Source organism: Eimeria necatrix, genomic scaffold (assembly GCF_000499385.1).
Source record: "Eimeria necatrix Houghton genomic scaffold, Enh_scaff439, whole genome shotgun sequence".
In the NCBI taxonomy this organism is placed as follows: Eukaryota; Apicomplexa; class Conoidasida; order Eucoccidiorida; family Eimeriidae; genus Eimeria; species Eimeria necatrix.
This window is the reverse complement of record NW_013654804.1, coordinates 4,485-14,484: the sequence shown is the minus strand read 5'-3', so window position 1 is coordinate 14,484 and position 10,000 is coordinate 4,485. Positions and strand designations below refer to the sequence as shown.

Genomic DNA, 10,000 nt, shown 5'->3' with positions numbered 1-10,000 from the left:
ACTATTTCTTGCTTTGTGTTTCCTTTATCTCTTCTGCAGCAGCAGCAGCAGCAGCAGCAACAGCAGCAGCAGCAGCAGCAACAGCACCTGGCCGTTTCGTTGTGCTGCTCTTTGACCGTCGGGAGGATCCGGTCACTCCGCTGCTGAACCAGTGGACATACACCGTAGGCAGCAGCAGCAGCAGCAGCAGCAGCAGCAGCAGCAACAGCAGCAGCAGCAGCAGCAGCAGCAGCAACAGCAGCAGCGTTTCTTTTAGGTTTATTCTTCCACATGCATTTGCCGCTTGTTCTTCTTCCCTGGGAATGTTTGTTTGCTGCTCCCTATAGCTAGCTACCTAGATAGCAACAGCTAGCAATGACTAGCTAGCCAGCTAGCTAACTAGCTAGCTAGCTAGCTAGCTAGCTAGCTGGCCAGCTAGCTAGCTAAGCAAATATATAGCCAGCTAGCCAGCTAGCTCCCCCGATGGCGAGCTGGCGAGCTAAGCAGCTAGCTAGAGAGCTGGCGAGCCAGCTAGCGAGCCGCCGCTACTGCTGCTGCTGCTGCTGCTGCTGCTGCTGCTGCTGCTGCTGCTGCTGCTGCTGCAGGCAATGGCCCACGAGCTGCTGGGCATTCGCTTCAACCGAATCGATTTGAGCAAATCGCCGACGGCGCCTTCGGACCTCAAAGAAGTCCTTTTGGACGAACGCCAGGACCTCTTCTACCGCAAGGTGAAGGTGGCTAGCTAGCTAGCTAGCTAGCTAGCTGGCTAGCTAGCTGGCTAGCTGGCTAGCTAGCTGGCTAGCTAGCTGGCTAGCTGGCTAGCTGGCAGGATAGCTAGCTAGTTGGATGGCGAGATAGCTAGCTAGCTAGCTAGCTAGCTAGGTGGGCGGCGAGATAGCTAGCTGGATAGCTAGGCAGGTGGCTAGCTGGACAGCTAGCTGGGTGGCTAGCTAGCTAGATGGCTGGATAGCTAGCTGGCTAGCTAGCCGGCTAGCTAGCTGGCTAGCTAGCCGGCTAGCTAGCTAACTAGCGGGTCGCCCAGTTAGCTATCTGGCTAGCTAGCTTTGTAGTTGGCGCGACTACTAGCTAGGCGGGCTAGCTAGCTAGCTAGCTAGCTAGCTAGCTAGCTAGCTGGCTAGCTAGCCATCCTGAAGTACTTTTAACTAGCCAATTAATCCATTAATAATTGTCCAGTTTGTTAATTAGTTGAAGAATGAATTAAATGAAAAGACCAAATGGCTAATGAAGAATTTTTTGGCGAATTGTTTTGCCAACATTATTTGAACTAAGTTGCAAGTTGAAATGATGTTTCCCAACTGAACTCCGAATTAAAATGATTATTAAAATGATTATTAAAATGAAATGATTCTTAAAATGAAATGATTATTAAAATGATTATTAAAATGATTATTAAAATGAATTCTTCTTTTGATTTCTTCTTTTGCTTTCTTCGTTTGCTCCGGGGTGTACGTACACCTCAGAACTGCATGGCGAACTTCGGCGAGCTGGGGCTGGCGGTGAAGCAGCACGTGAACGAATATCAGGAGAAAGTGAGTTTAAAAGAGTTTTATTTGAATTATTTGAATTAAGTTGCGTTTGGAGTCTTTTAAATGCTTTTAAATGTTCCAAAATGCAAATTAAATGAATCAAAATGGAGAAGTTGAACGGATTTCAGTTGGGATCTTCGAAGCGCTGTCAGTGCAACTTCCGGAACTTCCGCCGATCTCCGGAAACTTTCCTTTTTTTGCAGTTTTTGTTCTCCCAGTTTATTTTATTTTCTTTTTTTGTTTATTTTGGTTTTTTTCCGAAGAATTTTTCGGAAAAAAGAGCTCAAAAAGACCTTTTTCGAGGAGTTTCCGCCCGGGCTGCCGCGCGGCGTTCTCGTGCAGCTTTCGCTTCCGTTTCTTTTCTGTTGCTTTCTTTTCTATTTCGGAAGATCTTTCGAATTCATTTAATGAATTTAATTTATTTAATTTATTTAATTTATTTAATTCAAAAAATAAATTAAATTCATTAAGTTGGAGTTATTTCAACTTTTGCAAAATTCAACTTTCATGTTTTGCTGCAGACGAAGGCCAGCAGCAGTTTGACCAGCTTGGAGGCCCTCAAAGACTTCGTCGAGAAACTCCCCGAGAGTCGCCGCCTTTCCAGTGGGTTTGCTGCTGCTGCTGCTGCTGCGATTTGCTGCTGCTGTCTTGCTGCTGCTGCTGCTGCTGCTGTCTTGCTGCTGCTGCTGCCTTGCTGCTGCTGCTGCTGTCTTCCTCCCGCTCCTGCTGCGGTCCTTCCACCGCTTCTGCTGCTTTTGCCGTTTTACGGTTGTTGTTGCTGCTGCTGCTGCTGCGTTACTACTGCTGCTGCTGCTGCTGCTGCTGCTGCTGCCCTCCTGCGACTGCTGCTGCTGCTGCTCCCCTACTGCTGCTGCTGCTGCTGCTGCTGCTGCTGCTGCAGGTTCTGTGTTTAAGCACGTGGGGGTGATAAGCGAGTTGTCTCGAATTGTGCGGGAGAGGAATTTGCTGGTGCTGTCGGAGTTGGAGCAAAGCCTGGCCTGCAGCAGCAGCAGCAGCAGCAAGCAGCAGCAGCAGCACTTCGCCGCCGTCTGCAGCCAAATCCAAAACAAACAAAACACCAACTTGGACAAACTCAGACTCGCCCTCCTCTACTGCATCAGGCAGGGCCCGCGCTCTTGCTGCTGCTGCTGCTGCTGCTGCTGCTGCTGTTGCTGCTGCTGCTGTTGCTGCTGCTGCTGCTGCTGCTATAGCTGCTACTGTGCTTGCCGCTGCTGCTGCTATAGCTGCTTCTGTGCCTGCTGCTGCTGCTGGAGCTGCTACTGTGTTTGCTGCTGCTGCAGCTCCTACTGTGCTGGCTGCTGCTGCATTATTTGCTGCTGGTTTGCTGCTGCTGCGGTTTTGCTGCTGCTGCAGCACTTGCTGCTGCTGCTTTGCAGCTGCAGCTTCTGCCCTTGCTTTTTTGCTGCTGCTTAGGTGCTGCTGCTGCTTCAATCCCCTCTTCTGAAAGGCTTCTTTTCGCTGCTGCTGCTGCTGCTGCTGCTGCTGCTGCTGCTGCTGCTCAGGTACGAAGGCAGCGAGAGCACAGCAGCATTGCGGGAAGAATTAGCTGCTGCTGGCCTCCCCGCGGACTCGCTGCTGCTGCTGCTGCTGCTGCTGCAGTACTCCAGCAGAAGCAGCAGATCTGAAGACCTCTTCAGAGACAAGTCGCTGCTGCAAGTTGCCAAGAATCTCGCCAAGGGACTTCAGGTGTTATTTATTTATTTATTTATTTATTTATTTATTATTTATTTATTTATTTATTTATTTTATTTATTTTGTTTTGTTGTTTGTTTAAGTGCTTGTCAGTTGCTTGGCGTTTATTTAGTTGTCTTTGGTTGCTGCAGAAGTATACTTTGCTGCTGCGCTGCTGCTGCTGTGGCTTTAGCAGCAGCAGCAGCAGCAGCTGCTGCTGCTGCTGCTGTGGCTTTAGCAGCAGCAGCAGCAGCAGCTGCTGCTGCTGCTGCTGTCCTGAGGTGTATTGGCAGCTTTTTTGTGGTTTTTTTTGTTTTTTGATTTATTTCATTTGGTGTTTATTATTAATTATTATTAATTAATTTGTTTGCCATTTTAAATTATTTATTTGCATCAAATGGAATTAAATTTATTTATTTTCGCTTTCCACTTTTGCTGCAGGGAGTGGCCAATGTCTATACACAGCACAAAAGCCTTTTGAGTTCTGTGGTCGAGTCCCTCATCAAAGGCAAGTCAGCAGCAGCAGCAGCAGCAGCAGAATTTGAGCAGCAGCAGCAGCAGCAGCAGCAGCAGCAGAACTTAAGCAGCAGCAGCAGCAGCAGAATTTGAGCAGCAGCAGCAGCAGCAGCAGAATTTGAGCAGCAGCAGCAGCAGCAGCAGCAGCAGAATTTGAGCAGCAGCAGCAGCAGCAGCAGCAGAATTTGAGCAGCAGCAGGAGCAGCAGCAGCAGAGTTTGAATTAATTAAAATTAATTAAATTCCATTTTCTCTTTTTGAATTCTTTTCAGGAAAACTCAAAGAAAGCACTTATGCTGTTTTGGGCCCCAACAAAAACCCCACAGCAGCAGCAGCCCCCAGAGAAGGGCCGCAGACGGCAAGTGCTAGGGTTTAGGGTTTAGGGTTTAGGGTTTGGGGTTTAGGGTTTAGGGTTTAGGCTTTGGGGTTTAGGGTTTAGTGTTTAGTGTTTAGGGATTAGGGTTCAGGGTTTAGGGTTTAGGGTTTGGGGTTTAGGGTTTAGGGTTTAGGGTTTAGGGGTCAGCACGTAGCGTGTCAGTTAGCTGCAGCTGCTAAATTGTTTTTAATTGTTTTTGAATTGTCTTTAATTGTTTTTAATTCTTTTTAAATTGTTTTTAATAGCTTTTAATTGCATTTTAATTATTTTTAATTGTTTTTTAAATGTTTTTAATTGTTTTAATTGCTTTTTATATATTCTTAATTGCTTTTAATTGCTTTTAATTGCTTTAAACTGTTTTTAATTGCTTTTAATTGCTTTTAATTGCTTTTCAATTATTTTAACAGCTTTTAAATTGCTTTTAATTGCATTTTAATTATTTTTAATTGTTTTTTAATTATTTTAATTATTTAAATTGTTTTAATTGCTTTAATTGCTTTTAATCGTTTTTAATTGCTTTTTAATTGCTTTTAATTGCTTTTAACTGCTTTTAATTGCTTTTCAATTATTTCAAAAGCTTTTTAATTGCTTTTTTGATTATTTTTAAGTATTTTTAATTATTTTTAATTATTTTAATTATTTTATTTGTTTAAATTGCTTTAAATTGCTTTAAATTGCAACTTGTTGCAGATTTTGGTGTTTGTAATTGGGGGCGCGACTTACCAGGAAGAGCGGGAGCTGCAGCAGCTGAGCGGCGCTGGGGTGTCTGTACTCCTGGGGGGCAGCAGCGTCGTAAACGCGAAGCAGTTTTTGGCCGACGTGGCGCAGCTTTCAAATAATTAAAAAATAAATAAATAAATAAATAAATAAATAAATAAATAAATAAATAAATAAATAAATAAATAAATAAATAAATAAGTGGTTAAATCAATTAAATTGAATTAGTTTAATTTGATTTAATTGGTTTAATTGAATTTGGTTGGTTAGTTGAGTTGGTTTGAATTGATTTGGATTGGTTTGAATTAATTTGAATTAATTTAAATTAATTTGAATTAATTTATTTTGAATTAGTTTGAATTAATTTAAATTAATTTGAAATAAATGCAGAATTGAACAAGGAAAGGCAACTTCAAAGCCCTTTTGCTGCTGCTGCAGCAGTTGCTGCAGCAGCAGTTGCTGCTGCTGCTGCAGTTGCTGCTGCTGCAGTTGCTGCTGCAGCAGTTGCTGCTGCAGCAGCTGCAGTTGCTGCTGCTGCAGTTGCTGCTGCAGCAGCTGCAGTTGCTGCTGCTGCAGTTGCTGCTGCAGCAGCTGCAGTTGCTGCTGCTGCACTTGCTGCTGCAGCAGCTGCAGTTGCTGCTGCTGCAGTTGCTGCTGCAGCAGCTGCAGTTGCTGCTGCTGCACTTGCTGCTGCTGCACTTGCTGCTGCAGCAGTTGCTGCTGCAGCAGCTGCAGTTGCAGCAGCTGCAGTTGCTGCTGCAGCAGTTGCTGCTGCAGCAGCTGCAGTTGCTGCTGCAGCAGTTGCTGCTGCTGCAGTTGCTGCAGCAGCAGCTGACTCTCCAAACGGCAGCTTTTCAGCCCGACTCTTTTTTTTTCAAATGCGTCTTTTCGCCGAATCTTTTGTTGGAATTCTGTTTTGTTTCAATTTATTTCTTTTATTTCTTTTATTTCTTTTTATTTCTTTTATTTCTTTTTATTTCTTTTATTTCTTTTTATTTCTATTTATTTCTTTTTATTTCAATTTATTTCCATTTATATCTATTTATCTCTGTTTTATTTGAATTTATTTCCATTTATTTCTACTTACTTCAATTAATTTTCAATTATTTCAATTTATTTCTTTTTTATTTCCCTTTTAATGCAATTTAATTATATTTATTTCAATTTATTTCTATTTTATTTCTTTTTTGTTTTAATTTATTTCTTTTTTATTTCCACTTTAATCCAATTTCATTCAAGTGGAACAAACTTTTAAATGTTTGAATTAATTTTATTTTAATTTTAATCTAATTTTAATTTAATTTCAAATTAATTTTAATTTAATTTCAAATTTGATTTCAAATTTGATTTCAAATTTAACTTGAGTTGCAGTTCGAATAACTTTCATTTAATTTTAATTTAAACTTTTTTTAAAAAATTAAATTTGAAAAGTTTCGAATTAAAACATTTGAAATAATTTAATAATTGAAACATTTTAAAGTTATTTCTGAATTGAAATAAATGCAATTAAAGCCTTCGATGGATTATTTGAATTAAATGCAAATTGAAGTATTCTCAACTTCTTTCTTTTTGTCTTTTTGTTTCGTTTTTGCTTTATTTTTGTTTTATTTTTGTTTTATTTTTGTTTTATTTTTGTTTTATTTTTGTTTTATTTTTGTCTTATTTTTGTTTCATTTTAATTTCTTTTTGTTTCTTTTTGCCTCTCTTCTACTTCCTTTTTATTTCTTTTTTATTTCTTTTTTCTTTTTTGGTTTTCTTGGATTTGTCTTTTCTCTTTTTCTTTTTTGTTTTCCTTTTTTCACTTTTGTTCAAACATTTGAAGTTTTCATTTTAATGCAAAGTTGAATTATTTTAACTTCAAATAAATAATCAACAACTTCAACTCCCACAGTTCTTCAATTACGAAATTAAAATCAAATATCTATTTAATTTATTTAATTCATTTAATTCATTTATTTAATTCATTCATTTAATTCATTTAATTCATTTAATTAATCCATTTATTTCATTTAATTCTTCATTTAATTCATTTAATTCATTTAATTATTTATTTCATTTAACTATTCATTTAATTCATTTAATTGGGACTTTGAATTAAAACATTTTCGGAAATTTGAATTTAAATTCAAAAGTGAATTCAATCTTCAAATTCAAATTCAAAAAAGTTCAACTTTGCATTTTTTATTTCAAAAACAATTTCAAATTTTCTTTTTATCTTTTATTGGAATCTGCCGACGTTGCTCTATTTCCCAAACCCTAAACCCTAAACCCTAAACCCTAAACCCTAAACCCTAAACCCTCGCCTGGAGCCCACTGGCGAGTAATACACTTTTTAAAATTGCTTTTTCTCCAACTATTTTATTTCGCAGATCTTTTCTAATTTTTGTTCACTAATGCTTTCCAATTCTCTCATTCCGCTCCTACTTGCAGCAGCAGCAGCAGCAGCAGCAGCAGCAGCTGCTGCTGCTGCTGCTGCTGCTGCTGCTGCTGCTGCAGCGGGGTGTACGTACACCCCAGCTTCCGAGCGGCGGCGACGGTGCAAATTCAATTAATTCATTTATTTGTTTTATTTGTTTTATTATTTGTTTTATTTGTTTTATTTTTTGTTTTATTATTTGTTTTATTTATTTGTTTTATTTATTTGTTTTGCAATTAACTTAATTGAGGCGGGGGGCTCCTCTGTCTTTATAAATGTGCTTCTGCAGCCGCTTGAAAGCAGCAGGAAACCGAATGGATATATCTCTAGCGAGTTTGTCTGCTGCTGTTGCTGCTGCTGCTGCTGCTGCTCTGCTGCTGCTGCTGCTGCTGAAGCAGCTGCTGCTGCCCCTCTCTTCTCTTCGCATTTCTTCTTCTTCTTCCAGCAAAGATTCAAAAGCCCTTTCCACTCCAAACGTCAAACCCTCAAACCCTAAACCCTCAGGCCCCAGCCCGCCGCCCCTGCTGCTGCTGCTGCTGCTGCTGCTGCTGCTGTCAGCGCGGCCAAGGGGCTGGTCCCCCGAGGGGGCCCCCTGGGGGCCCCTCGGGGGGCCCCTGGGGGCCCCTGGCAGCGAAGTGTCCAGCAGCAGCAAGGGGGGCCCCCTAGGGTTTGGAGAGTTGGCTTTGTTGTCTCTTTTTGCTGCTGCTGCTGCTGCTGCTGCTGCTGCTTTTTGCTTCAGCTTTTTGTGTCTCTCTGCTGCTGCTGTTGTTGCCCGAATTTCTGCTGCTGCCTTCTGCATCAGCTGCTTCAGGTGCTCTATAGACCCTTTGTCCTCCTCCTCCCAGCAGCCCTTGCTGCTGCTGCTGCTGCTGCTGCTGCTGCTGCTGCTGCTGCTGCTGCTGCTGCTGCTGCTGTGCCTGCTGCTGCTGCATCTGCTTTCGTACGGGCTGAAGGGCAGAGGGGTGAGTCGGTAGCCAACAGCTGCCAGGGGCTTGCAGTCAGCAGCAGCAGCAGCAGCAGCAGCAGCAGCAGGAGCATCTGCTGCTGCTGCTGCTGCTGCTGCTGCTGCGTCTGCACCCCATCGAGGGCCCCTCTTGGCTTTGTCCGTTTTGCTGCTGCTGCGCTGCTGCTGCGTTTTCTTCGCGTGCTGCCTGCGGGCGGGCGGGAGCCGCGTCTCCTTCGCTGCTGCTGCTGCTGCTGCTGCTGCTGCTGCTGCTGCTGCTGCAGGGAGCTGGGGTGTATGGACAGCTTGGGCGACTATGTGGCGCTTGAGGTCTTTAATAATCTTTTCCAAAAACAAAATATAACTTCTGCAGCGCTGCAGCAGATCTCTTTGCTGCTGCACTTTCCCCACAAGCTGGGCCCGCTCCGTGGCCATTTGCTGCTGCTGCTGCAGCAGCAGCAGCAGCTCCTTTTCCTTTTGCTGCAGCACTTCTTTGCCCTTTTGCTGCTGCGCCTCCGCCAGCAGCCGCGCGCACCGCAGCCGACTCAGCTCCAGCTGAGAAGCAGCAAAACTTCAAACCATTTTTAATCATTTAAATCATTTTAAACCATTTTAAATCATTTTATCAATCAATTAAATCATTTTAAACCATTTTAAACCATTTTAAATCATTTTAAATCATTTTAAATCATTTTAAACCATTTTAAATCATTGTAAATCATTCTAAACTATTTTAGATCATTTCAAACCATTTTAAATCATTTTAAATCATTTTAATTCATTTTCAGCGGTGTCTGTACACCTGAGCTGCAGCTTCATTTGCTGCCCTCGAGAACAAACCCTAAACCCTAAACCCTAAACCCTAAACCCTAATTGCTGTTTCCTCGCTGCTAACGCCAGCCGCAACTGCAAACCCTAAACCCTAAAACGAAACCGTAGAGGCTGCTTGCTGACTCTAACGTCTGCCGCAACTCTCTCCCCCGTCCCCCAAACCCTAAACCCTAAACCCTAAACCCTAAACCCTAAACCCTAAACCCTAAACTCACTTGGGCCTCGGTCTTGTCGGCCCTCAAGGCGGCGTTGAGTTTTCTTTCTGTGGTGATTTCTGTTTGGAGTTTTTCTTTGATAAGTTCGGCTTGTTGGAGTCTGCTGCTGCTGTCCCCTTTTGCTGCTGCTGCTGCTGCTGCTGCGCCGAACTTTGCTGCTGCTGCTGCGCAGGCAGCGCACTGCTGCTGCTGCTGCTGCAGCTCCTCCTTCAGCCGCCCGCACTCCTCCCGCAGCTGCTGCAGCTGAGCAGCAAAAGCAGCAGCAGCTTCCAAAGCTTTTCATTCAAACAAAAACTTCTTCTGTTCTCCTTTTAAATCAAAACATTCCACTGGGCTTTTAATTCAGTGCAAGTCTCTTCCAAGTTCGGAGCAGCAGCAGCAGCAGCAGCAGCAGCAGCAGCAGCAGCAGCAGCAGCAGCAGCACTGCAGCATTGCAGCAGCAGCAGCAGCATTGCAGCAGCAGCACTAGAGCAGCAGCAGCAGCAGCAGCAGCAGCAGTGCAGCATCATTGCATTGCAGCAGCAGCAGCAGCATAGCATTGCAGCAGCAGCACTGCAGCAGCAGCAGCAGCAGCAGCAGCAGCAGCAGCAGCAGCAGCAGCAGCAGCAGCAGCAGCAGCAGACCTCTGTGTCTTTGGAGGCCTGTTTGGCCTGCAGCAGCCGCAGGAGAGTTTGCGCGTTTTCTTTTTCGGCTTTTTCGGATTTAATTTCTTCTTTTTGAATTCTCAAAAACTTTTCAAAGTCCGACGGACTTTCAAAAGTGAAGTCTT

At 43.2% G+C, this 10,000-nt stretch overlaps 1 protein-coding gene across 1 annotated transcript in view; it reads right to left on the bottom strand.

The window, feature by feature from the left end:
* Positions 1-2,008: 2,008 nt before the first annotated feature.
* Positions 2,009-10,000, bottom strand: part of ENH_00053880 (hypothetical protein, conserved) — a gene marked incomplete at both ends in the record, with an annotated part of 10,164 nt that continues 2,172 nt past the window's right edge. Inside the window, 6 exons of the mRNA XM_013583773.1 lie at positions 2,009-2,524; positions 2,610-3,041; positions 5,238-5,661; positions 7,554-8,740; positions 9,232-9,474; positions 9,855-9,997. Of these exons, the coding sequence (XP_013439227.1) occupies positions 2,009-2,524; positions 2,610-3,041; positions 5,238-5,661; positions 7,554-8,740; positions 9,232-9,474; positions 9,855-9,997 (2,945 nt within the window). The remainder of the gene's footprint in view (positions 2,525-2,609; positions 3,042-5,237; positions 5,662-7,553; positions 8,741-9,231; positions 9,475-9,854; positions 9,998-10,000) is intronic.